The sequence below is a fragment of the Cavia porcellus genome, unplaced genomic scaffold, assembly GCF_034190915.1.
Source record: "Cavia porcellus strain 051 isolate PalLab524CR breed Dunkin Hartley unplaced genomic scaffold, mCavPor4.1 scaffold_17, whole genome shotgun sequence".
Classification (NCBI taxonomy): Eukaryota; Metazoa; Chordata; class Mammalia; order Rodentia; family Caviidae; genus Cavia; species Cavia porcellus.
In genome coordinates this window covers 24400982-24427541 of record NW_026947500.1, presented here as the reverse complement: position 1 = coordinate 24427541, position 26560 = coordinate 24400982, and the positions used below count along the sequence as shown (strand labels likewise).

At 55.8% G+C, this 26560-nt stretch overlaps 2 protein-coding genes and 1 long non-coding RNA gene across 8 annotated transcripts; 2 read left to right on the top strand and 1 right to left on the bottom strand.

The window, feature by feature from the left end:
• The first annotated feature begins 1787 nt into the window (after nt 1-1787).
• Rela (RELA proto-oncogene, NF-kB subunit) lies at nt 1788-11032 on the top strand. 4 transcript variants are annotated; one of them, XM_063227533.1, is made up of 11 exons: nt 1788-1812; nt 3373-3399; nt 3495-3646; nt 3777-3925; nt 4802-4893; nt 5217-5348; nt 6417-6521; nt 6968-7180; nt 8776-8856; nt 8939-9013; nt 9715-11032. In XM_063227533.1, the coding sequence occupies exons 3-11, from the start codon at nt 3554-3556 to the stop codon at nt 10329-10331; spliced, it is 1557 nt and encodes a 518-aa protein (XP_063083603.1). In that variant the 5' UTR covers nt 1788-1812; nt 3373-3399; nt 3495-3553; the 3' UTR covers nt 10332-11032. The 4 variants fall into 4 exon arrangements, with proteins under 4 accessions (XP_063083603.1, XP_003468122.1, XP_013006227.1 ...); XM_003468074.5 differs by lacking the exon at nt 1788-1812 and adding an exon at nt 2609-2766; XM_063227534.1 differs by lacking the exon at nt 1788-1812 and adding an exon at nt 2880-3011.
• Nucleotides 11033-11775: 743 nt separating this feature from the next.
• Nucleotides 11776-20591, top strand: LOC134470885 (uncharacterized). Its single transcript, XR_010040086.1, has 2 exons — nt 11776-12255; nt 17312-20591. It is a non-coding gene; the product is annotated as an uncharacterized LOC134470885 (long non-coding RNA).
• On the bottom strand, nt 14215-26222 carry Sipa1 (signal-induced proliferation-associated 1). 3 transcript variants are annotated; one of them, XM_005002982.4, is made up of 16 exons: nt 26077-26222; nt 23032-23805; nt 22417-22544; nt 22155-22331; nt 19837-20011; nt 19163-19266; nt 18749-18906; nt 18052-18661; nt 17516-17790; nt 15664-15885; nt 15448-15559; nt 15254-15362; nt 15079-15180; nt 14930-14984; nt 14639-14717; nt 14215-14562 (listed from the first exon to the last, which is right to left on the bottom strand). In XM_005002982.4, the coding sequence occupies exons 2-16, from the start codon at nt 23699-23701 to the stop codon at nt 14416-14418; spliced, it is 3123 nt and encodes a 1040-aa protein (XP_005003039.1). In that variant the 5' UTR covers nt 23702-23805; nt 26077-26222; the 3' UTR covers nt 14215-14415. The 3 variants fall into 3 exon arrangements, with proteins under 3 accessions (XP_005003039.1, XP_003468287.2, XP_005003038.1); XM_003468239.5 differs by lacking the exon at nt 26077-26222 and having other exon boundaries at nt 23032-25824; XM_005002981.4 differs by lacking the exons at nt 14930-14984; nt 26077-26222 and having other exon boundaries at nt 23032-25827.
• Nucleotides 26223-26560: the final 338 nt, after the last annotated feature.

Below are 26560 nucleotides of genomic sequence, written 5' to 3'. Positions count from 1 at the left end.
AGGGATGAAGGTGAGGCTCAACATAAAAACCTTGGATTCCATCCTCAGTATGGGGGGAAAAAAGTTCCTTTATAAATTGCTTTGCATGTGATTGAATTAAAACAAACCAGAACATTTTTTGAAGTCAAATGTAGCCTGAGGAGAAATTTCATTCTCCTCAGTATTGTCAACTTTTCGCTGTGTGATTTTTTTTTCTGGAGATTATATATTGCAAAAATATGGGCTAGAACCTAATAAAATCCTCATTTTGCTGAAACTAAAATGCTGAATAACTTTATCCTAAGGTGTGTAATTTGTATAGAGAAAATTAACAAATGCACCTTGAAAAAGTCACAATTCGTAGAAGACTGTTAACATGTTTGTGTCTTGTTGATATCCTCAGTTAATTTTGAATTTTAGAAAGTTTTCCTTTTTTTTTTTTTTTTTTGTACCAGGGATCCAATTCATCACCTTGTACTTGCTGGGCAGGTTTATGGGTTGTTATGTATTATAAATGCTCTATATGAGAAAAAATCATTTGGAGATGTGTGGGAGGAGATTAAAAAAGAAGGAAATGCTTTTTTCCTTTATTTTTTTGGGATTTTTACCGGTACCAGGGATCCAGCTCACGACCACAGACTTGCAAAGCAGGCGCTTATGCCACTGAGCTAAATCCCCAGCCCCCAGAAACGCTTTTTGATCACTTTTGGAGTAGGAAACAAATTCACTGTTATGAAATTTGAGAAGCGAAAATGCAAGATTTGAATAAATCACTTTTCAGTATACACCGAGAGAAAACCCTGGCTTATGTGTGTGAGAGGCCATTCACAGGAAACGTTCGTGGGAACATTTGTTTTGTTCCTAAGAACGTTTTGTTTCTAAGAACAAAAACCTGGAAATCTCAAACGCCATCCTCAGGAGACTCAATGGCTTGAAAAACAGGTGAGGGCACCTCAGTGAAATGGGAATTCAAAGGGAAGCTTAGTGATATTTTGAGTGAAAAAGCAAACGACAAGGGAAAACAAGTATCCTCAATAAAAGTTCAAAATTAAGCAAAACCAAACATGTTATAAATACATGTCTATGTAACTTCTTTTCTTTAAAACACAGAACTCTAAGCTGGCCTCATATAAGGGAGCATACCAGAAATTCCAGCACTCTGGGAAGCTGAGGCAGGAGGTTCACAAGTTGGAGTATAGGCTGGGCAACTCACTGACTTAGACCCGGTTTCCAAAATTTATAAAATAACAAAGGGCTGTGAATACAGCTCAATGCAAAAGCCCTGGGTTCAGTCCCTAGTACAGGGATTTGGGGAAAGAGGACACCAAAATCAAACCAAACCAGAATTCAGGAAGGCAGTCACCTGGACAATGTGTGGACCAGGTGGGTAGATGTCAGTGACAATGGCAGTCTATCCATCCTCTGGCATACTGTGGTTCATGATATTAAAGTGACATAAGTATGTGTGAATTTTAAAGGGCCACACTGAGGTCAATGATGTGTGTCATCAACCAGAGATTACAAACCATTCTGTGGACCCCATGTTGGCCTCTCCAAAACTGATTTTCTAATCAGTGCTAGCCCGACAGTAACTGAAGTGAGTGGGAGGGGTGTTAACTATTTTCACTTTTCTCTTCCTGTTTTCTCAGAGCCTGGGAAAGCAAGTCAGAATTTCCAAGCGTTTCCAATTCCCACATGATTTCCTAATTTAGAATGAAGTCAGAGAAACCAAGTCCTTCTCCATCTGGAGAAGCCTCGGCCGCTCACCGTGGAAGAGGAGGCCCTAGGTGAGGGTGCTGAAACCCTGGCTCCCACCCTCGGCGCTGCTGACAGGTACACCATGCAGCCTGGGATCCCGGACCGTTAAGCACTGCACTCGAAGTCTAAACTCGAGCGCCAATAAGGAGGACTTGAGGAGATGCGCAAGGGGTGAGATACCCCGGGGGCCTGGAACTTTGAGATCCAGGGCACAGAGGCAGAGATAAGCCCGCAGTTTACTCCAGGCACGTCCTGCACTCGTCATCGAGAGCCGCAGGGTGGCTGCTCCTTAAACTCGCGTTTCAGCGGGCAGGTGACAGCTCTCGCCATCCAGCCGGCCGCAGCTGAGGTGCGCTGGGGCCTATTGAAGTCCACCATCCACGCTCCCTCCTCTGGATGCGTCCAGACGGGGACAGACAGAGAATTAAAATGCGTCGCGGGGCACCAGAGGCACCCTGGCTCGGGAACCGCGTGGAGCTCACGTCGCCCGACTTCTGCGGGCGCAGTAGGCCAGGGCCTTTCCCCGTGCCGGGCGGGCGGCCGCAGCCCAGCAGCCCCGGCAGTGCTCCAGGCCCGCCCCAGGGTGACATCACCAAACTCCTCCGACCGGCGGCGGGAGGGGGCGGGGGACCCGAAATCCCCTAAAAACAGAGTGAGTAATCAGAGGGCCCGCCCTCCAGGCGGAGCCGGAGCTCAGGAGCCAGTCGAGCTCCCCATCGCGCTAGCCCCAAGAGCGATCTCCAGGCCAGCAGCCTCTGCGTCCAGGCTCGGCGTTCCCTTGCTCCGGGCCCCCGGGGGAAGCGACTCTGCCCGGCCGGCGACCTCTCCGTGCCCTGTGCGGCGCGCGTTTGCTCCGGATCCCCGCGCGCGGCAGCTCAGCGCGCAGGCGCGGCCGGATTCCGGGCAGTGACGCGGCCGCGGGCGGGCGCGCGCGTCGCATTTCCGCCTCTGGCGAATGGCTCCGCTGTAGCGCGCGCCGCGGGCACCGCTGCGACCCCGGCCCCGCCTCCGGGACCCCGGCCATGGACGGTGAGGGCGCCCTCTGACCCCGTACTGAGGCCGTGCCTACGTTTTTGGGGCCGCGGTGGGGGCCCCGCGCCGCTCTCCGCCCCCTTCCTGCGCCACCGGGTGCTGCGCAGGGAGCGGCCGGCCGGAGGGTGGCGCGGCGCGGCTCGGCGCTGCTCGGCGCGGGGCGGGGTGGGCAAAGCGGGGTCTGACTCAGTTTCCCCTTGGATGGAAGAGGGTCTGTGACTCAGCATCCTTCCTGGATAGAGGTGCGCAGTGAGCCGTGACTCAGTTTCTCCCAGGGTCTCTGGGGACAATACTGGCTGTTTCCGTGTAGGGGAGGATGCAGCTCACTGTTTTCCTCCGAGGAGGAGGGGTAGGGAGTGACCTCCCTCCGTGTCGCTATGAAGGTACAACAGGCCCTGACTCGGTTTCCCTTGGCAGGGGAAGAAGTCCATACTGTTTTCCCTTATATAACAGGTGCTGCTGTTCTTTACCCCTACTGCTTGGTTTCAGGGGAGGTTATAGGGAATAGTCCTGACTTAGTTTCCCTGGGAGGAAGCCTGGTTCCGTCAGGCCCTCCTGACTAGGGGGTTAGCTTGTGCTGATGCCTGTCTTCTCCCCTTTCAGACTTGTTTCCCCTCATCTTCCCCCCAGGTAAGTGGACCATCCTTCTTCAGTGGTAGGGGAGGGACTGCCTGGGTTTAGGAGCCTTGAGGCAGCAGCTAAGTGAGCTGCCATGGTCCCCGTAGAGCCAGTCCAGGCTTCTGGCCCCTATGTGGAGATCATCGAGCAGCCCAAGCAGCGGGGCATGAGGTTCCGCTACAAGTGCGAGGGCCGCTCCGCAGGCAGCATCCCAGGCGAAAGGAGCACAGATACCACCAAGACCCATCCCACTATCAAGGTCAGCAGCGACCCCCAGGGGTAGGGGAGGAAGTCACAGGTGTGGCAGAAGGGACTGTGTAGCCCTAGCAGACTTGGTTCCCGGTAGTTCCATATTGCTGGTCCTTTAGAGTACTCTGTACTTTGGATAGATCAATGGCTACACAGGACCAGGGACCGTTCGCATCTCCCTGGTCACCAAGGACCCCCCTCACCGGCCTCACCCTCATGAGCTCGTGGGGAAGGACTGCCGGGATGGCTTCTATGAGGCTGAGCTCTGTCCGGACCGCTGCATCCACAGGTGAGCTCCTCAAAGGCCAGGGGATGATGGGAGAGCTGGGGAAACTATTCCAGGGTTACTGTTTTCTGGACACTAAGCAGAATTTCTCATTCATTGCTCTGTCCCTAGCTTTACAAGGTGGCTTTTTTTTTTTTTTTAATCAGTACCAGGGATCGAACTCACGACTGCGTATTTGCAAGGCACGTGCTTAGATGCCGCTGAGCTAAATCCCCAGCCCTGACTTCTTTTATCTTGCAATTTTCTATTGATGTCTGCTCTGTGTAGCAGATGGGAGTCCATGGGGTAGAGATGGCTCTCTAATCACCTCAGAGCCCCTCACCCCTCTGGAAGGGAGAGATCCTCAGTGTCATGGCTCTTATGTGAGAAAGAAAACCATTAAACTGACAGACTGTCCTGGAGCTTGCTTATCCAACAACAGAGACAGGCCACAAATAATTTTGAAAGTAAACTACGGTTAGAGATTAATCATTTCAGTGGTGAGAATAAAACAGTGTGATAGGTTGGTAGGACCCAGGGCAGGCAGGAGAGTTGCTCTCATCTCTCTGGATTGGGAGGTCAGGCCATGCCACGCCTCTTTGAGCTGAGATTTGAATGGTGAGGAAACACAGAGCCCCACAGGAAGGCAATGCATGCAAGACAGACCCATGCACAGCCTTCAGGGGGGCAAGAGTACAAGATTTGGGGGATAGAAAAGAGGCCCCATGCCTGAGGGTGGGGAGCCACTAGCAGGGCTGGCATTGGCCAGGCTTCACCAAAGCACAGGGGGAGCCCCTGAAGGGCTGCGCAGAGCAGTGATGGGTGGTGGACTGACTGGCTGAGCAACAGGAGGGGCCAGGGTCCCTTGAGACAGCAAGCTGATGCCTGGGGGATGCTCAGCTTCCAGAACCTGGGGATTCAGTGTGTGAAGAAGCGAGACCTGGAACAGGCGATCAACCAGCGCATCCAGACCAACAACAATCCCTTCCAAGGTGAGGGGCGGGGGAAGACCTGGTCTGCCCAGGGTGCTCCCACGCTTTGTCCCCCTGGCTTGCGTCTCCTGCACTGGTCAAGACTCACAGGTACATGGAATCTTGTTGCCCATTTAGTGTCCACTTCCATTTTCTTCTCAGGGAAGTGGAGCCCTGAGAGGGCACGTGACATTCCAGGCCAGTGCAGAGTCAGTGATAGGTCTAGAACTTTGTCTCCCCCTTTACTCAAATTCGGCCCCCAGCCCAGAGCTCCCTACCTGTCCTCCTTCATCTCCTCTTGTGTCTGTCCCTGCCGACTTTCCTGACATCTCTTTTTCTGGCAGTTCCCATAGAAGAGCAGCGAGGGGACTACGACCTGAATGCTGTGCGGCTCTGCTTCCAGGTGACAGTGCGGGACCAGTCAGGCAGGCCCCTCCGCCTGCCACCTGTCCTCTCTCATCCCATCTTTGACAACCGTAAGTGACCAGGGAACTTTGAGAAGGGGAATGGAGTGAGCCTGGGTAAGAGGAAGGGGCGAGGGTGACCTGTGAGACGAGCTCTGGCTTCATTAGTCAAGTTTGTTCATCGGGGCTGGGGATTTAGCTCAGCGGCATAAGCGCCTGCCTTGCAAGCAGGCGGTTGTGAGTTTGATCCCTGGTACCGATTAAAAAAAAAGTTTAAAAAAAAAGTGTGTTCATCATCTTTTCCGTGTCTGGCTAAGCTGGCTGGGGAGAGGGCAGAGAAGACTCAGCTGCCCTCCAGGTTCAGCTTTCAGGCTGGCAGGGAGAATTGATTGCCAATGGGCATTTTCCATGTTGTGTTTGAGAGGGGGTGGTGCATTGGAAAGTGTGCTGGTGTCTCTAGGAAGTGAAGTCTCAGGAGAAGACAATGCTGGACAGTAATAACTCAATGGTATGATGGCAGTTTATAGGAGGCTCACAGATCAACTAGGCTGATGTTGATCAGTTGCAGTCTCTCTGTTTCGTTTTGTTTTTTTTAAAGGCAGTCTCTCTGTGCCGTTCAGGCCAGCCTTGAACTGACTATATAGCCCAGGATGGCCTCAAACTTGCCATATTCCTCCTGCCTCAGCCTCCTGAGTGCTAGGATTACAGGCGTGTGCCACCAGTATACAGCAGGACAAATAAAAGGGTTCTGGGCCCCCAAACCAGTATGAATTGGGAGTCAGGAGGTGTTGGTTGCCAAAGTGTGTGTGAACCTTACCTTGAAGACATACCAGGTCGGGAGGAGAAAGAGAAGCTGTGATCAGATCATTTCCCACTACACCTCTAGCCCTGTGAGAGCCGAGAGATGTAGATTGTGTGCTGTTTTACTCTCTTTTTGCCTCAACCCACCGGTCATAGCTATGGGAGGGGCTGGGCTGAGGGGCTGGTGAGAATTGTGGCCACAGAGGTGTGGGCAGCGAGCTCTGGGCAGCCTTGGTGCTCAACCCAGCTGGGCTGGCTGTCGGGGATGTTGTGTCTCCTGCAGGTCACCTTGGGGACCTCTGGTGGTTCAGAGCTTCCTTCCTTATTGTCACACCCTAGGCGCCCCCAACACAGCTGAGCTCAAGATCTGCAGAGTGAACCGGAACTCTGGGAGCTGCCTTGGTGGGGATGAGATCTTCCTGCTTTGCGACAAAGTGCAGAAAGGTACATGCCAGGGTCAGAGTGGACTTTCTGGATTGAGAGGTGAGGGCAGGGCAGAGCAGAGGTAGCAGTGCTGCCTCCTTGCTTTTTCACCCTCCCCCCAAGGTGACGTTCAGGAGATAAGCATCACCCACTGGGGGTGTTCTGGGTCTCGGTCATGCATACCTGTAATCCCAGCCTACTCTGTAGGTAGAAGCGGGAGGTTTGCAAGTTTGAACCCAGCCTGAGCAACTTGACAAGATGGTGTCTGAAAATAAAATATTATCTAAAGAAAGAAAATAGGCTTAGGGCATAGTGGTGCAGCACCTGTCCAGCATGCAGGAAGCCCTGGGTTTGGTCTGAAGTACCACAAAAGAAGCCGTGTAGTAGCATAGTACTGTGGCTGGGCTGACAGGCTGTGTGTGGCGGGGCGAGACACACTGACCCATGTTGTTGTCCGTCTCCTGCAGAGGACATCGAAGTGTATTTCACGGGCCCAGGCTGGGAGGCCAGGGGCTCATTCTCTCAAGCTGACGTGCACCGGCAAGTGGCCATTGTGTTCCGGACGCCTCCCTATGCTGACCCCAGCCTACAGGCCCCTGTGCGCGTCTCCATGCAGCTGCGGCGGCCCTCTGACCGGGAGCTCAGCGAACCCATGGAGTTCCAGTACCTTCCAGACACAGGTACGAAGCAGGAGGGTGACAGGCTCCCGCCATGAATATGGCCCAGGTTGGCTATCCAGCTGCAGCACCTGGGATTTATTCAGTACGGCCACTGCCGCAGGGATGGAGCTCAGATACAGTGGTGTTGCCTTGAGAGTCCACAGCCAGTTTAATTTGTATAAGTGCTTTTATACTCACACGGTGGTGAAACAACTGTCACTGTCATGAAGTGCTCAGTTGGAAGGAGGCGGGGAGGTGCTAGGAATTCAAGGCCAGTCTGAATTACAGAGTAAGAACCTGTCTCAAAAACAGGAAATGAATTCCGATGGTAGTCTCAGAATGACACACAGAACTGAGGAGCGTGCAAAGTCTGGGAGCACAGGTGTAGGAGCTGGAGATACACACACAGGAGGTGGCGTTTACCTTGGGCATAGACTAAGCGCATTCTCCAGGCGCTGGGCCAGCACCAGAAGGGAACAGGGCTGGTGGTGTGCACCTGCAGAGGGCCCTCTTGGCCCAGAGCTGGTGCAGGGCAGTGAGTGGGACTGGCAGAAGTGCCCTGGGAGGTGCCAGCCTCCTGCAGTGGAGAGCCACCCCAGGTGTCTGAGCAGAGAGCCACCTGGACGGTCTGGGAGCTCATGCTGGCTGCTGTGTGTAGAGGATCGGAGAGGGAGTGGCGCCACCCAGCAGACCGCCCCGTAGTCCTAGAAGAACAGTTTGAGGCATGAGCCTTGCAGAAGGGGAAAATCACGCCCCTGTCCCTGCTGTCTTCTGTTACCCTTCAGCCCCACAGCCATTTTGCTGTGATGTGCCAAACTGGGTCCCACCTTGGACCTGTGCCCTGGCCATTGCCCTGCCTAGAACATGCAGGCCCCTAGTGGTTGTGTGAGTGGCTCATGCCAGGCCTTCCCGAAGCTCCACACAGCCTCCCCGCTGTGCTGCCAAGCTGCTGCATCCTGGTTCACGCACACGAGCTTCCTTGAATCTCTTTCCCAGAACTTTGTAAGATCTTCTTTGTGCATATGCACAAAGAATATGGCTGTGTCCCTGTCTCTGTCAGTAAGATGTCACCCTTTTGGAAATGAGTCCTTTGCATGCTTGCTCAGTGCCATATCCCAGTGCTAAGAAGGAGGCTGGCACATAGTAGGTGCTCATAAATTTGTGTCCAGTTCAGTTAGTGACAGGTATGGCTGGGGATGTAACTCAGTGGCACAAGTGTCTGCCTGGCAAGCACAAGGTCCTGAGTTTGAGTCCTGGTACTGGGGGAAAAAAAATGGTGGGACAGTTAGTGACTGGTGGGAAGCAAGAGATACAGGTGTTAAGGGTGCTACCAGGGTTTCTAGTTTTGGTGACAGAGAGATGGTGGTTAAGGGGCATAAAGGATAAAAGACCAGGTTTTTGAGTAAAGATAATGAAGCTGGCTTTAGACTGAAGAAACTGAGGCAGGACAGCAGAGCTGTCTCAGAAAGCTGTGGGAGTCAAAACTGCTGGATGTTGCTCACACATTCCTTCTCACTGGTTGGGAGAGAGGATCTTGGGAAAGCCTGGCTCCTTGTCCTCCTCCTGAGGCGCCTCTGCAGAGGCAGCAAGCTCCAGTTTCCCTGTTCCTTCCCCAGATGATCGTCACCGGATTGAGGAGAAGCGCAAAAGGACATATGAGACCTTCAAGAGCATCATGAAGAAGAGTCCTTTCAATGGTGAGATGGGGACTAGGCAGAGCCCATGGACCAGGGCAGGGACACCCTGGGAGCTGAGGACTGATCCTGCCTTTCCTTGTAGGACCCACTGATCCCCGGCCTCCTCCTCGACGCATTGCTGTGCCTTCTCGCAGCTCAGCTGCTGTGTCCAAGCCAGGTAAAGATTTTCCTTCGCTCCACGGGGTGACACTTCCCAATCTGATTCAGGCTGGCAGTTGTGACACCTGGCAGGGAGAGGAGCGGAAGCAGGTGTCTTGATGCCTGCATTCTGTGGGGCTAGTGCTTTCCAGGACTGAGGCCTGCTGACCTCCATCAGCGTCATCTGGGGAGCATGCCCTGTGGCTTCTTGTGCCCCTTTATGACCTCTGAGTTGGTAGCTTTGGTGGGGTGGCACAGGCACCAGTGACTTCCCAGGGATGCTAATGTACATGGAAGTCTGTATAGAAGAATTTAAAACTTCTTTTGGATGCCTTGGGATATAGATGTTAAAATGGACATTCTCTGCTTCTGTCAATTAGGAGCAAAACAAAACCCACGCCCAAAGTAGTATGATGTATGTGCTGATGTGTGACTCAAAAGGGGGCAACAAGTGCCTACTCTAGGCCGCTGCTTGCTGGTTGCTCCATGGGCTCATCCTGTTCCATTGTTTTTTCATCTGTACAAGCAGAGGTGTTTAGGCTGCAGGAGTCTGAGAACTCCAGAGAGGAGAAGTGGCTAGAATTGGACTGGCAGACCAGGTTGGACTAGCACAGGGGGAGCTTAGATGTTGGCAGTGGCTTCTAGGGAGGGGTTGGGGTGGGAGCATGGGCTGAGTCTCCAGGGCTTGCTCTGACCCCTGCCTCTCTTTCTCTCCTCCAGCCCCCCAGACCTATACCTTTCCACCATCCCTCAGTACCATCAACTTCGAAGAGTTTCCCCCGATGGTCTTACCTTCCGGGCAGATCCCAAGCCAGGCTTCAGCCTTACCAGCCCCTGCCTCTGTCCTATCCCAGAACCTGGTCCCTGCCCCAGCCGTGGCACCAGCTCTGGCCCAGACCCCAACCCCTGTTCCAGTCTTACCCCCATGCCCTCCCCAGGCTGTGGCCCCATCTGCCCCAAAGACCACTCAGACCGGGGAGGGCACACTTTCAGAGGCCCTGCTGCACCTCCAGTTCGATGCCGATGAAGACCTGGGGGCCCTGCTTGGCAACAGTGCGGACCCTGCTGTGTTCACAGACCTGGCGTCCGTTGACAACTCGGAATTTCAGCAGCTGCTGAACCAAGGTGTATCCATGCCCCCCCCCACCACCGAGCCCATGCTGATGGAGTACCCTGAGGCCATAACTCGCCTGGTGACAGGGTCCCAGCGGCCCCCTGACCCAGCTCCCAGCTCCCTGGGGGCTTCAGGGCTCTCCAATGGCCTCTCGGTGGATGAAGACTTCTCTTCCATTGCGGACATGGACTTCTCAGCCCTTCTCAGTCAGATCAGCTCTTAAGTGGGCGACACCAGCCTTGCCCAGAGCATCAGGTTGCAAGGGATTGAATCTCTCTCAAAGCACTTATGGATTCTGAGTGGCACGCTCCAGCTGTCCCCAACTTCCTTGGGTGATGTTTTTCTGGGGAGCACATTTTACTCTTTCATTGGCAGTATCTATGTCTCTTTTTGGAGGTGCTTAAGCGAAGCATTAACTTCTCTGGAAGTGGGGAGCTGGGAGGACTCAGACTCTTCTATCCTGATGCTCAGCTCCCTTCTCTGTAGGGATCTCTGGGTGCCCTCATCCCCTTTCTCCAGCTTCTAGCACTCTAGAGAGAGGGACAGGCTGGAACCATGGCCTCTGAGGCCAAAGCCTTACTATCAAGTGTCTTCCTTCTGTCACAGGTTAACATATACCTTGATATAAATCATGACCCTATGGCCAACCCCTCCATGGTGCTGCCACCTGTCACAAGATCTCTGCCAGCTTGCTCTTTGCTCAGCTGTGGCTGAAGGGAAGGTGTGGAATCAAACTGGCCCTCTCCATTCACCTGAGGGAATTTGGCCTGAACTTCCCTGCTCCCCCTTTTCTCAAGTGCCTTAATAGTGGAGTGAGTAGGTGGGAGAGGGCAGGCTGGACGCTCTCCAATTAAGAGGCACAGTTTTCAAAAGAGCTTGACTCTTGCTCTTTCCACTCTGAACTAATAAATGTGTTACAATCTGGCCAGAGATTTGCCTTCTTTCAACAAACAACTGAGCATACTTTGCTCATCATGTCAGGCTGGATGTGTGTGTGATACTGAGTTGAATGAATATGCATGTGGCTGGGAACCTGTGGTCTGAAGAAGCTCCTAGGGCTACTAGATGGTAACTAGACCATCTAGAGGGTGTAAAGAGGCAGCTAAGGCGGAAGTGCCTGCACAGGAAGCCCAGCAGAGCCCACTACTTGTGGGGATGGAGCAATTTCAAGCATCTATATATTTTTTTGGTACCAGGGATCGAACTCACAACCGCGCACTTGCAGAGCAGGCGCTTATACTGCTGAGCTAAATCCCCAGCCCCAATTTCAAGCATCTTCATGGAGATACTTCCATTAGCTCCAGGTCTTAGATTAGCTGAGAATGGATTCCACAGAGGGCCTAGCCAGTGTTTGGGGACCTGCTGGGTAAGTCAGATGGATGTTGGGGTCAGGCTGTAAACAAGTTTGTGCTAAACAGTTTGGGTTTAATCTCTTGGTAACCAATGGAGAATTTTCCTCTGTTGGGGAAAGGGCAGTGTCTGGAAAAGGGCTCCGCCTGCCCCACCAATGGTTTGATACTCTGTTTTGGGAGAAGCGATGATTCTAACAATCGGTTTAGGAGGCCTAACAAAGGCCAGGCCACAGATCCTGAGCTAGAGAGAAGCTACTTCCGGTCTGGTGGCGCATGCGCAATAATGGTAACGTCCGGGTTCCTTGGATGCGCATGCGCACAGATAGCCAAACGCTGAAGGGGCCAGGTCCAGCGCTCGGCTAAACTTGCTGCCTGAGGTCCCCGACGTCTGTTTGGGGCTTTGTACCATCGCAGCGAGGTGATGCCAGGAGCACGCGGATCAACGTGGGACACGCTGCAAAAGTTAGCGAGTGCCTCACGTACAGACTCCAATGGACGGCGGCTGTGAGAGAAAATACTAGATGGACGCGGAAAGTTGATGACTCGGAGATGTCTGAGGTGTAGAATTTGAGCCGAGCAAGGAGACGCACGCCTGTGACCCGAGTACTCTGGGAGGTTGAGGCCGGATCGCAAATTCCAACCCAGCTTAGCAGTTTAGCACTTGAGGAGACTGTCTCAAAAAGAGTGCGGGGAAGTGAGACTGGGGGTGTAGCTCAGTGCAAAGGTCCTGGGTTCCATCCTCAATACCGACCACAAATCGCGTCTCAGAGTGAGGAGGCGGTGCCTGAAGCAAGGGTGAGCCATTCAGGGAGCAAGCTGAGGTGAACACCCGCGCTGGAGGCGGGGCCCGAGCTAGCGTTGGCCCGGGCCCGGGGTCAGGACCCGGGCGAACCCGTCGCGGAACGCGACGAGGCGGGGCTGGCAGGACCCGCGGCAGTGGGGCTGGCGCGGCAGGTGCAGAGGCTTCTGACCCTGCGAAGCCGCCTACGTGCTCCCGGCTGAGGTCCAGGGAAGCGAGTGAGTTGCGATGCACCCGTCTAGGCAGTGTCTGGCTCTTCTTGGCTGTCCCAGTGCCCTGCAGTGACCTCCGGAAGTCTCTCGAGGCCCTTCCCACACTCCCTAAGTGACCTCTACATGCTCACGGCTCATCAGTCTTTGGTTTTATTTTAGCCAGGGCCTCGACATGTAGTTCAGCCTGGCCTTAAACTCACTGTGTAGCTTAGACTGAACTCATATGCACAGCGATCTTTATGCCTCAGCCTCTTGAGTGCTGGAGCATGTGTCACGTCTCCCTGCAGGCTCGTGAGTCTTTGTCTGCCTTCAGACAAGCAGCCCATTGGCTTCTCAAACCCTGTTCCCAGGGCCCTCGACCATTCCCAACCCACCTCTCTTCTTCCTCCCTGTCTCGCCACCCTGCCCGCCCTCAAGGAGGAACTGATGGGCCTCACTTCTCCCGGTTGTCACCATTGTCATCACTGTGTGCAAACCACCACCGTCTCCTTCCAGGACTGCTGCCTCAGTTTCCTTTCTCCTGGCCTCACTGCAGCTGCAGGCCTGTGACACCAGCTGTCATGGGTCACTCTGTAAACATCTATCAATTACATGACCAGGCTCCAGTTTTCTGCAAATGCACCCCCAGAGTAACCAGGGGTTTCCCTACATAGTGTCCATGAGGGCTGTGACTAGGAAAAACTGGGTCACACTGCTGGGAATTGCTGATGCAGGATCCCTAGACCCCTTCACTACCCTTTCTGGCCCAGCCATAGCCTCCCTAGCCCTGGATTCCTGTATGTGCCTGACTCCACTTTAGTAAGCCCAGCAGGGTCCTGCCAGATAGTTCTCATATCTCTACCTGGTGAATCCCTTCCTCTTTAGCCTTCAAAACTCAGCCCTAAAGTTCTTTTCTCCATGAAGCCTTCCCCATTCCCCTTGCCACTCGGAGCCCAGCTCATCCTGCCAGAGTCACCCTAACAGACTCAAGATGTAGGTCTCAGCAGAGTAAGCGTCAAGCGGGGCTGGACAGGCATTGTGGTGCTGGGCAAGTCACTGTCCTCGCCAGGCCCCAGCTTAGGGAACAGGGTCCAACAGGGTCTAAATTAGAATGTGCTGATGCCACTCGGGATAAAGCCCAGCTTCTTGCAGAAGAGCGGGTCTCATGGGCTGGTGAGCAGAGAAGTGGGTTGAAGGCAAGAGTCTTCGAGACATAGGTCCAAGAAACTGCCACCCCTGGAACTGGGCCCTTGTAAGATGTGGCCAGGCAGCCAAAAGAGTGCCAGGCTTGGGGGCTCAGTAATGACAGAAAGGAGAGTAGGGCTGCTGGGAAACAGGCTTGCCCTGACCCCTGGGCTCCAGACTCAGCTGACTTCTTCCTGCCATCATCTGAGCCCCAAGATGTGATTTCAGGCCTGAGACCTGGGCAGAGCAGGTGTGGAATATACCCATCTGCTTCCCAACAGAACCAGACAAATGTTTGTGGGACAGAAGCCAAAGGACGGGCTAGCCTCAAAGACAAAAAGACTCCTCATGTCAGTCCAACCTGGTGCCAGTGTTCAAGGGCCCATAATTCAAACCTATCCAGGGAGCTTCGTGTGGCCTCTGAAAACACTCCACCACAGCATGTCTTGTACATATGTACAGACAAATACAATGGCTTCTCAGCTGGGTGTGGTGGCACATACCTGTAATTTCAGCACTTAGGAGGCTGAGGCAGGAGAATTCATGAGTTCAGGTTTCCAAAAAACCAACAACAAAAAATTTCTCCACAGAATATTTACAAACGGACAAGTGGGGGCACCTTTGCCACCAGATGGGTTGGGGAGTAGGAACAGTGCTAAGATGCGCCTTGGCATGGGGAAGATCCTGAGGAGGGTCCTGGGCCATGAGACCCAGGTACGCCCTAAAGGCCCAGGCAGTTCCAAGCAGGTCCATAGGCTGCTGAGGCTGGACCACATAGCCTTAGGCCAGGTCAGTGGCAGCTGAGCCCAGCTGCTTGGAGGCCAGGAGCAGGCGAGTGGCTGCACTCTCTGACTCGGCCAGCAGCCTCTGGTTGTTGTGCCGAAGACTCCGTACCTCCTCCTCCAGGGCTGCCTTGTCTGCTTTCTCCTGGGAAGGGAGGATGGCATCAGCAGCTGACCCTTTCCTCATGGGACTCCTCAAGGGCCCCAGGCCACCCCCTCACCTTCTTCAGGTCCTCCTGCAGCTTCCTGAGCATAGCCTCCAGGTGAGAGACCTTCTCAGACAGGCTCCCAGGTTCTGGCCTGAGGACATGGGGTAAGAACTCAGCAGGACCAGGGCAGGGGCAATACCACATGCTGACCCCTAAAGGTCCCTGAATGAAGGCCCCATCCCCCTGTTGTCTGAGACCAGTGTCTGTGGATGTTGGGCCAGGGTAATGCTTAACTCCAGTGGGTGAGGACCAAGGTTGGGTACACAGGCGTGGAGAGGGGCTATACAGGACAGGCAGCCTTACTCAGCATCGGACTTTGGAGTTCCCTTGGGGTCTCCGCTCTCTGGGATGGGCTGGCCTACAGGACAAAGGGACCATGAGGGCTGGCCTGAGAGGTAGCAGGAATCCCATCCTAACTCTAACTCCTTCTCCTGGGGTCCTGGTGGCCTCACCCTCCCGGGATAGTGACTCCAGAATGGTGTTGCAGGTGGAGGCAATCTCTGAGATGGACTGCCACTCATCCTCCAGCGTGTCGCTGCCAGCTTCTGACATGACTGTGGGCAGCAGAAGGCAAGCTCAGCAGGGGAGCCCCAGGAACCCCTCTAACCCCCCTGGCTCCACACTCACTCTTGCTGATGGAGTTCCGAAGAGACAAAGTCCGTGGCAGGAAGGAGGCCCTCAGTTCTGGGGCCAGGTTGCCCTTGTCTTTGTGGTCACTGGGGCTGCCTGGCCGTTCCTGGGAGGCAAAAATGAAATGTCAGTGCAGTGACACCCACTGTCACCTCTGTCCTGTTGCACTCTGCAGCCTTGTTTCTGCTCACCTGGGAAGAAGGTGTCTCCCTGCCAGCACCAGGTGCTGCTGGCTTGGCCGTGGCGGCCAGGAGGAGATCCGGGGTGGTATTGGGCAGGACAGGGGCCTCATCAGACAGGGAGCTGGGGACAGCAGGGCTGGCTCAGAACCGGAAGCTGCTTTCTCTGGACCTTCCCTGTCCAGGCCCCACTGAGCTGGCTGGGGAAGGAAGATCAGGAGGGTGCACCTGTGGGGTGATGGTAGTGAGTTCTGGCTGTGCAGGAATTCAGTCCTCTCCTCAGCCAAATCCCCGGGCCCTGGAGGGCTGGCTCCATCTTGCAGGCACAGGCGCAGCAGCTGCCTTGTGATGGGTTGCAGGACCACCTCCTGGGTCTCATCCTGCACTGGCTCTGGGGGCCCCCGCCGGCTGGGCTCCTGCAGAGACCGCCTGTACAGCTCTGAAAAGCTCCTGGGAGAAGGCAGGGAAAGTGTCAGCAGGGCTCCCCAACCTGTATCCTGTGTCACCAGCCCCACCCCCAGCTGCTGCCAGAAGAACAATGCCAGGATGACAGCTCTCCCGCACACCCTGACAGCAGGGAAGAACGTGGGTCCGAAAACCAGGTTTTCAGACCTGGGTTCAAATCCAAGTATTGTCCTATATATTCTGGACAAATGACTGAAAGCTGACCTCATAGCAGGCTAGAAGAGCTCAAGCAAGAGATGAAATTAAGTCACTTGGCATCCAGAATCTCCTTGGAACAAAACCCAGCCTTTGTCTTTTCTTTATTTGTTTTGAGCATTTGTGCCTGTTTTTGTAACTCTTGCGAGCCAAGAATGGTCTTTAGATGTTTAAATAGTTGAAAGAAATAGTCAACTGAGTATTTCATGACTAGTGACAATTATATACAGTCCATCCAGACAGCATAGTTCTATTTGCAATTTTTGGACCTTAGCATGGTTTTATCATTAGTAACCTGTTCATCAAGTAGGGGATAAATACATATATGGACTGAACTGAGGCCTTCATACTGAGCTGCATCTTCAGTCCTATTTTTTTTATTTTTGAATTTTATATTTTTTATTTTGAGGCAGGGTCTCACTATGCAGTTCATGCTGGCCTTGAACTCACAGAAATCCTCCTGCCTCAGTCTCCTGAGTTCTGGGAATACAAGTGTGGGCCACTATGCCCAGCTAATTTTTTATTTTGAGACATTGTCTCATTAAATTGATATATTACCCAGGCTGGCCTCAAACTTGTTCTCCTCCTGCCTCAGCCTTCTAGAATGCTAGGATTACAAGCCTGCATCACCACACCTGGCTGAGGAACATCTATATTAAATCCAAATATTCCAATGTTGCTGGGGATATAGCTGAGTGACACAAGCATCTAACTGGCAAACATAAGATCCTAAGTTCAATTGCTAGTACCAAAAAGAAAGAAAACCCAAATATTCCAGTGTCTATAAAATTTTAGTAAAATTCAACCACACTCAATTCATTTACCTACAGCAAGAGCTGAGTAGCTGTAGCAGAGATAAGATAGCCTAAAATAGCCACTGTCTGGCCTTTACAAAGTTTGCTTATATCTGGCTTAGCACAGTAACTAATCAATGGTATGTGTGTTAATATTTTAAAAGTGAGGGTTAGCAGGGCAAGGTGGCATATGCTTGTAATCCTAGCACTTCAGAAGCTGAGGCAGGAGGATTGCTGCAAGTTGGAGGTCAGCCTGTGCTACATAGTGAATTCAAGGCCAGCCTGGACTACATAGCAAGACCCTGTCTCAAAAATAAGTAAATAAAAAAGTGGAGGATTATGTTTGTCTTAATCAGTAAGAATATTCTTTTAAAAAAATCTTAACTTTATAGATCTACATATACATATGTTGTTTGTTTCAGCTTCTCACACTAGTGAGACAAATCGACGAGAACAACATTCTTATCCAGTTCCACTCTATGAATGCAGTGCAGTTCAGAGAGGTCACGACAGAATTGTGAAAAGAGAAAAGGCATCTACACATGCAAATCTTGGCAGTTTACTGAAGGAGACCTGTGAGGCACAGGGCCCTCCTACGCCCCAGCCCCAGTCCCCGGCGCCCTGACCTGCGGGGTCGGCCGCTCTCCTCGGGGGGCAGGACGGTAATGCAGACCTTGGGTGCCAAGCGCAGCAGCTGGGCAGCGGCCTCAGGGCCGAGGCTGGGCAGTGTCCGACCGCACACGCGCAGCAGGCGTGCCCCAGGCCGCAGCCCCGCCTTCTCGGCGAAAGTGAAGCGCTCCACGTCTGTGATGAAGCCCTCGGCGTCCACTTCAAAGCCCAGGCGGCCCTGACCATCTCTGGGCGGCGCCAGCTCGCGGGTCTCGCAGCCCCGACTCACCAACTACCGGGCAGCAAGGGGGCGGGGCGTGGGTGAGGCCGGCCCAGCGCCACCCTCTGGGCAGCTCTCCGACAGGTCCAGCGACTGACCCAAACCCCGCGGGGGGACAAGAGGTCATTTGCCCGAGGCCCTGTGCCAAGGCTGGCTCCGCGGCCCCCATCCCACCCGAAACGCGGCGCACTGTTGCGGAGGTGGTGGCTGCAGCGCGGGCTCCGCCTCCGGTACACCAAGAGACCGCGGATGCCTTCGTCCACCCGGGCTCACCTGCAGGCGTGTGACAACCTCGCCCACCGCTTGGCCAGGCGCCCCGTCGAACCGCAGTGTGATCGCCTCCCCGCGACCGTGGTACAAGTCGAGTTGCTGCTCCGAGAAGGTCCAAGCCAGCACGTCGCGACAAGCACAATTGAAGACTACGCGGCCATCGCGCGGCGCCACCAGTACCAGTGTCTCTGCAGAGATGCCCAGCAGACAGGGCACCTCGGCACCCTCGGGGCCTCCCGCTTCGGCTCCCGCTGCGACCCGAGTCCCCGGGGCCGCGCGCACGCCCCAGGTCAGCGCACCCGCCGCCTGCAGCTCACAGCCCGGGCCCCGAGGGGTCGCCCGGCGCCTGCCGCCCAGGGAGGGCAGGCCAAAGCGCGAGGCAGAGTCCAGCGACGTGGTGGTCACTTCGTTAGTGGCTAGGTCCTGTAAGTACTGCTGGCGTGTGCGCGTGGCCATGGCATGGAACTGGCGTGCGTGCCCGGCTGCCTGCTCGCCGTTGAGCGCCTTGGCCAGCAGGAAGGCGCGGAAGTCAGCATTGGCTGCGAAGGGGCCTCCTCCGGGGGGCAGGGCTGGCCCGAAGGCCGGAGTGTCCTGAGTGCGGCTCACGGCCACCCTGCGTGGAAGAAGGCTGCATGAGGGACGGCAGGGCAGGTCAAGGACTCGGTGCCCACAGGAGACCTAGGGCTACCCTGGCCCTCACCTGTATGAGGTGTGCGGGGTGCAGGGTGCGTGGGCCCGCACCACTATGAATATGTGCTGGAAGTGGGAGCGGATGGTGGTGGGGCAGAAGGGCTTGCTGCCGGGCTCCTGGAACACGATGGTCACAATGTCATTGCCGATGTGGCGCTTCCTCAGGAGCTGCGGATTAGATGGTAAGGAGTGTTAGAGGGGCCGCGTGATCTCCCCAAATCCTCATTTGGGCAAGGGAAAACCTTGGCACCAGTGGCTTCCCCACCTGCCCCTGTAAAGCCCTGAGATGTTTGTCTTTGAGAAGCTGCCACAGGCCTGTTGGGGTCAGCAGACTAAGGTTCAAAGATTGCCACCCTTGCAGCACCCTCCAGGGGTCCCCAGAAGGCCTTGGCCATTCCCCAGCCCTGTCCTAGACCCCGAATACCTGCTGCTGGTTATTTGGGGTATAAGGCAGCATCGTGGAGACGTGAAACATGATCTCGTGGTCCTGGTAGGTGGTGTAGAGGGAGTGTGTACCTGTGGAATCCGCTGTGGCCAGCAAGTTGGGGACACAGAGAGACAGCTAAGGGAATCTTGAATCACCTGTCCCTGTTCCCACTCGGCAGCATCTGTGGCCCCACCAGCAGGTAGATGACCCCTTCATATTACCAGCCAAGGCCTAGGCCACCAAGTCCAAGCCTCAGCCTCTGCTGCTTAGGAGTGGGGACGTGGTAAGAATGGGCTCAGAGGAAGGCAGGAAGTAGGTGTCCCAGGGAAGGATGGGTGTTGGCATGAGCATGTGGGGCACACTGACAAGTGGAAGGCAGCTAGGTACTCTGGGGCCTAACATCCAGGGAGGCAGGGACACCTGCCCAGAGGCCAGGCTTCTGGAATGTGTCAGATTTAGGGGCTGTGCCCCTAAACACCCTGGCCACAGCTCAGGCAGTAGAACACCAGGTTCTTGGGGGACAATCCCAGTCCCACCACCAGGGTGCCTACCCAAAGAGCTCTCTAGCATTCAGCCCCAGCCTTTGGCCAATATGGACAAAGAAGTGTCAAAGTGGTTCATTTGCCCCTCACACGGGACTGCCCCCAACCCTCCAGTGCCCTGCACCTCACTTTTGGTGTCCAGCTGGGCCCGATAGCTGTCAAAGCCCTTGAGCCGCACCACGTCACCCAGCAAGGTGAGAAACTGCGTGAAGGCCACTCCCGCCTCCTCGTTGTTGTACATCTCCTCCTCCGTGCCCTGGCCTGAGCGACAGTACAGGATGCCCACCTTGCGCTGGAAGCTCAGCTGCGGGAAGGTCACAGACACCTCAGGCTTAGTCTCCCCTAGCCCCACCTCCACCGAGTCATGGGGAAACAGTCAGGACACTGGCCAACAGGTGGGCTGCCTCTGTGTGTCTCCCCAGCCACCTCGGAGTCCTTGACGATCACATGGGTACAGTCTGCCCTGCTCCCAGTGCTCAGGGGCCACTAGAGGAGTCACCAGAGGGACGGAATGGGGGGAGGTTAGTTTTCCAGTGACAATAGATGAAGGGAGTTGTAGAAAGAACCCCACACAGTGCATATGGTCTCAATAAATGTCCACGTTGGCATCCTCAGCTGGCGGCCACACTGTTGGCCGGGGCCTTCAAATTCTAGGTAGTTCTCCCTCACCTCCTGAGGGCTTGAGCCATCTCAGCCCCGCCCCGCTCCCTGTCTCTGCACACTGCTCTGGCCCCTTCTCCTCTGCACTGATCCCATTAAAGCTCTGATCCCATGGTCCCCCCACCTCCCATGTTCAGAAGCTTGGCAATGGGGCACTTGGCGGGCATGTGTGAGACCCTGAGTTCCAGCACCTGCACCACAAAATAAATAAATTTATGACAGGGGTAATGGTGCATGCCTGTCATTCCAGTACTCTGGGAAATTGAGGCAGGAAGATCAAAAGTTTGGGTCCCGCTAGACTAGAAAAAAAAAAAAAAAAAAAAAAAAGCCAGGGCTGTAACTCCGCACAAAGGCCCAGGGTTCACACCTCTGTACCACAGAAAATAACAACAACCTGACCACACAGGACAGCCCATGGCTGCTGCCTTCCTGGTCACAGTTTTTGGCACTGGGGCCAACTGGAACCTGACCTTGCCTGGATGGCTTCTCCCCCAAGTTTGTGCCCTCCATGGCTGCAGCAGCCACTTCTAGGGGACAACATTCTTGTCTCTGCCTGCAGCCCAGACCCTCCTCCCAGACTCCAGGCCCATTTCCCCAACCGCCTTGATGCCCTTCCAGCTCTGAAGCGTCTCACTGCCTTGCTGGGCTTCCCTGTCCCCCTGCCTCCTCCTAAGGTCCTTGGCCCCATAAAAACACACTGCCCTGGGCCATGAAGCCAGGGACACCAGCCGGGGATATAGTTCAGTGGCACAGTGCCTGCCCGGCAAGAGCAAGGTCCTGAGTTCCAGTACCAAGAAAAAAGAAGCCAAGGTCTCCGGAGTTCAGTCATTCCAAAGGGATATTCACTCTAGCCCTGGACTGTCACCTCTCTGTCACTACCATGTCTATCCGAGACAACAGCAACAGCCTTCAGTCTGGTCTCTGCCCCTCCAGCCTGGTCCATGCACTGTAGTCAGATGTGCTCAATCTTTCCGGGGCTCCCCAGGGCCCACAGGACCAAAAGCAGGCCTCTCCCCATCCCCTCCACTCCCTGAGGTACACGTGACATGCATCGTCTCCAGACTATCACACCAGCTGCTGCTTCAGCCAGAAAGGCTTGCTCAACCCTGTCCGCCCAGAAAACATGTTCTCATCCTGGCTTACGGAGCGCTTGCATTTCCTCCATGGGGTGAAACCTTCACCCAGGAAGGGCTGTCAGCACCACCTCTGGGCCCTACAAAGCCTTCACATCCCCTTCCTCTGCTCTCCTGGTCCTGTTTCCTCAGCTCTCCATGGATTCCCGTCCCACACCCAGCTGTGAGACATTCCACAAAACTTCTTGGTCTGCATTTGTCCCCAGAATCCAGTTAGGGCACTGCCACCAGGAGGATACGAGACATGTTTGTTGAATGACTGATGGATTGAGTGCCACAGAAGAGAGTCAAAGGCAGCAGGTGACTTTGGGAAGGAGTGAGCACCCCACGTTGAGAGGAGATGAAGCAAACTGGCGAGGAATGAGGGAACTGCGGAAGAGCTGGAATCAGTCAGACCTGGGCTTCGGGGTTGTGAGCTATATGGCAAAACTTCAGGGCCTTTAAAACGCAGCTCTGATTCAGTGGGTGGGCTGGAGCCTCAGCACGTGCATTTCTAGCAAACCTTCAGATGCTGTGGCCTGCAGACCTTGCTTCTGATGCTTGGCCTGAAACACTCTCTGAGACCACTCCCCTGGCCAGTGTCAGGACAGGGCTGGGGGCCCAGGTGCTGCTGCCAGGTTGAGTCCACACCACTCTTCCCTCCTGCCCACTTACCACTTGTTCATCCAGCGTAAGCAGCGTGCGTGGCACCTTGGGGGATGCTGAGCCCAGACGCAGGCATGACGGGCTCAGCCTGGGAGCCACATGTTCCAGGAGCTTCCTTGGCGACAGGCCACGGGTGGGTCCTGTGGGCAATGCGTCCTCTGAGATGGTGCCACGGAGGGTCCGGAGCTGAGGGAGAGGTGGAGCGGCACTTGGGATCCGTATGGTGTTCAGAGGAGGGAACCCCAGCCTCATCCTCAAGCCCTTGGCCCACCTGCGTGGTCCGTACGATGACACGGTAGCTGTGCAAGGTGCCCCCTCCGCTGCCCTCCTTCTCCTCCCTCTGCAGGCTCACTGCCACTGGGCCCAGTTCCTCATCTACCCCGAAGAAGTTCTGGTGTTCTGGGGAAGGCAGAGAGCTGGCTGTCAGCCTCAGTAGAGACCCCAGCTAAGTCCCATCCCTGCCGCCCCAGCCCAAGCACTTGCCCCAGGCCCAGGAGGCCAAGGAGGGAAGCTGCTGTCAAGCTTCGATGTTACCCAACCCTGCCGCACTAAGCACTGGTCCCATTCCAAGGCCCCAGGCCCTCTTCACTGTGATGGTGAGAACAAGATTTCTGAACACAGGGCTTTTGGGCCTGAGTTTTCACCTCTAGACAGGAAATCTTCTGTCTATGAGGATAAGCCATGAAGGAGGCAAGATGCCCAGTCCTGGCTGGGGGGAGCAGCCTGGGCTTGACCTTTAAGAGGGGGGGAGAGAGGGGGCCGGCAGTGCCCTGGCTCAGCTTCTTCCTATAGCTGGGGACCTTACAGGAAAAGGACAGCTTGTGGACTCTACTGTGTGCCCCACACGTGACAGGGACCTCTTCCCTGACCCCTTTTTGCCTCTCACCTTTGCCGTAGAAGTACTTGCGGTAGTAGCCGGCACCCAGGTCTGCGTGCTCCAGGCTGTAGGCTGCAGTCCGGGTCTGCGGCTCTTCCAGGATGGACACAGCCGCATTGGGAAGTGCAGGGGGCACAGGTGGGGACATGGGTCCCCCCAAGCCTAGCTCACCCTCACCCCCAAGCTCACTCACAAAGCCAGGCGCCCCAAGCAGCAGATCTGAGCTGGCAGCCTGGTCCTCAGCTGAGGTTGGAGTTGCAGGGCTGGCTTCTGTGTGTCCCCGAGTCCCCCGTGGTGGAGCCCAATCGAAGAGCAAGCTCTGCACGTCATAGTGAGCAAACCAGCGGGGCTCCAGCACTGGTGGGAAAGTAGGCTCGGGCTCCTCCGCAGGTAGCCCCAACAAAGCCAGGGGGTCGGTGAAGAGTCGGGTGGGGGCTGCAGCAGGACGGCTGGCATCCTCGTGGCTGTGGGCTCGGGCTCGGGGACTGGCTGGGGTGGGGGGCCGCGCCTCCCCTGCATCACTGCCACTTCGAAGAAGTGGGCTCCGGGCTGGCCTTGGCTCAAAGGTGTGTGGTGTCAGCGGGGGTCGGGCTGGCTGGCGCAGTTTACGGGCGAAGAGGTCATCGGTGGGCGCAGGGGCCATGCCCCGCCGCGGGCTCCCCACACCACCAGCCCACATGGGCACGCTCTGTGGGCCTGGCTCTCTGGAGGCCGGGCCGCATTGGCAGACACAGGTGTTTGGTGAGCAGCCGGCAGGCTGAGGTTGTGGCAGTGGTTCCTGCCCTGAAGGAGGAGGGGGCTGCTCAGAGGGACCTGAGGAGAAAACAGGAACCCAGGCCCCCAGCCTGGTCCTCCGCCACCCCGGTTGGCTTCCGGCCTCCTCTGAGACCATCAAAGCTGCTTCCGCTTTCCTGGCCACTTCCTTGTCTGCCTAGGGCTGAGGTTTCCAGCCCCTTCCCCGGCTTGGTTTCAGCAGGGTTAGGGCCTGAAGGTCATAGAGCCTGAGAAGCCCTGGGCCTGCCAGGATCCTCCAGGTCCCATTCTGACACCTCGGGCAAGTTTTGGGCCCAGAATGAGGGTCTTCACCAAAGCCTGGTCCAATCTTGCAGACAATTCTTTCTGGCTGCAATGGGAAACCTCTGGGACCACTGTTGTCTGGGTCCTGCCCCATTGACAAAGGGAGGACGTCCTGTCCCCAGAGACCTTCCTCCCTGCACTTCCCACTTCCTTCTGGGTCCCAGAGGAGCTGAGCACCCAGAGGCCTGCTGGCAACGCCCTGGGCTCCTATAGCTCCAATGTCACAGGCACACAGAGGCTCTCGGGGAGGCTGAGGGCAGTAGGAATGGAAAGAAGACTTCCTTTAACACAGGAAATGGCCCCAACTTGGCCCAGCCACCAGCCTAGCCCCCACATCCTGAGGTAGATGCTGGGGTCACAGGAACTCAGTCATGGGACCCAAGTCACCTGAGGCCTGAGGACAGACCTTGACCCCCCACTTGCAGGTTGCTATGCCAGGTCTGGGGAAGAAAGGGGGTTACGCTGACTGAGTCCCTCTGTTGGAACTGAGACCCATGGGGACTTCTGTCTACCTGGTCTCACTGATTTAAACAGAGACTACTGAACCCCTCATGACAGAAGGTCAGAGTGAGGTCCTAAAAGGTGAAGCTTTGGGCTGAAGGGATTCCACGTTAGAATTCCATGCTCTGAACCTGGTTCCATCAATCTCCAGGGCCTTAACAGAGCTGTGCACCTGCTCACTCTTGTCCCTGGCCACCCAGGGTGCGGAGGTGTGAGGGTGGCAGGGGGATGGGCTGAGGTTCCCCAACTCACAGGATGTAAGTCTCAGACACCCAAAGCCCCGGGGACCTGCTGAGTGCAGAAATGTGGCAAGACCAAGGGCAGGTGTAAAAGGTGGTGTGAGAACATGAGGGAGAATTACCCCAGGTGCCCCTCCACAGAGGTGGCAGAAAGGGCAGAGGCCTGGGAACGGTCCCTGGGGTGCAGGCAGCCACTGGTGGGTCTTGGCACATAGTGTGGGAGGAGGGGCTCCACACAGCCCTCAGCTGCGCTTCAGGAACCAAACAAGGGCATGCCTCCAAAGCTCAGGGGCCTCCTGTGTTGGTTCCTCCTAGGACGAGGTCTGACGTTGACCTTGAGCCTCTGTTTTCTCATCGCTAAAAAGGGATCACTCTAGTCTCCTTCCAGGGGTGCTGGGAGACTGAAGCTGACCATCTACGTACTATGTACATGGCACACATGGGCTTTCGGTGCCATGTTGTGGGCTTGCTCATGGGAGGGGCTGGGCTGGGGTTTGGGGGTAAGAGGAGGCAGGACGGAGGGACCCTGATCCACGTGGGCCAAACTCTGTATATGCATGAATGTGTGCCACCCAGCACATGGGCTCTGGCTGAGTGCCTGGCTCTGCGGTGGGGAGGCGTTCTTAGGCTCTGCCCCCCATTCCACAGCTTCACACAGGGTCCATTGAGGCCGGGACATTCCTTGCAGCCTATGTCACTGAGGGGGAAGGGGTGGCCCCGCCTTCACAGATCCGGAAGGCCTGGCTGCCCCAAGAGGAGGTGCTGGATGCTTCCCAGCACATCTGGAGGTCACGACCCTATTTCTGCTGCCAGGGGGCGCGACAGATGTTTCCTCCCAGTCCAGGCCTGAGACTGGGGGACGGTGTGCAAAGGCTGGGGAGGAGGCTGCCAGCGAAGAGGAACCCGGAATAGGGGGAGCCTATGCACTGGGCAGCAGGGGTACTTGCCAGAGCTAATGCGAGAGACTGGGAGCCCCCCCCCCCCACCTCGAGTCCACTCACTGGCTCGCAGGCCGGGGAGGCCGTCATGCAGAGGGAGTGGCAGGCATCACTACCACTCCTGGAGACAGAGAACTGGTCACGCTGACTCCCGGCTGAGCAGCAGCCCGAGGAAGACGAGTGTGCAGCAAGGCGCCAAGAAGTTCGTGCCCCCACCCACCTAGCCACCGTCCACGGCCAGGCCCCTTGTACCCTGTCTGTCCCACCCTGTGCCTCCCGTCCTCCGAACCCGCTAATACCTCGGGGGCTCCTGCCCAGCCGCTGCTGCCTCTTGTGCCCTCCGGTCCAGGTCGGCTGCCTGCTCTCCAGCCACCACTCCGGCGTCAGAGCCTCCTGGGGAGGGGCCGGCAAGGGGGCGGAGCAAGGCAGGACTTGGGGCGGGGCCGGCCAGGAGCAGTGGCGGCAACGGCGGCAAGCGAGCAGGCGGGAATCCCGGGCGGGCTGGCGGAGGTCAGCCCCGCAGCAGCTGGAGGGTAGACCCAGCCTGGATTCGCTGTCCTAGCTTCAGCCGCTCTTCTGACTCAGCCCACATGCGCGCTGAGTAATGGGAACACGCATCTCTGCCTTCCAGACAAACCAGGGGCACTACCGGAGGCCACCTAGTGTCCGGCTCCTGCTGGCGCACACCAGGTGCTCAGCACCCAGGACTGTATCACTGAGCCCTCCTTAAGCAGTAGGCCCTGGGAAATTGCGCTACACTTTTTTTTTAAAACTAGGAATTAA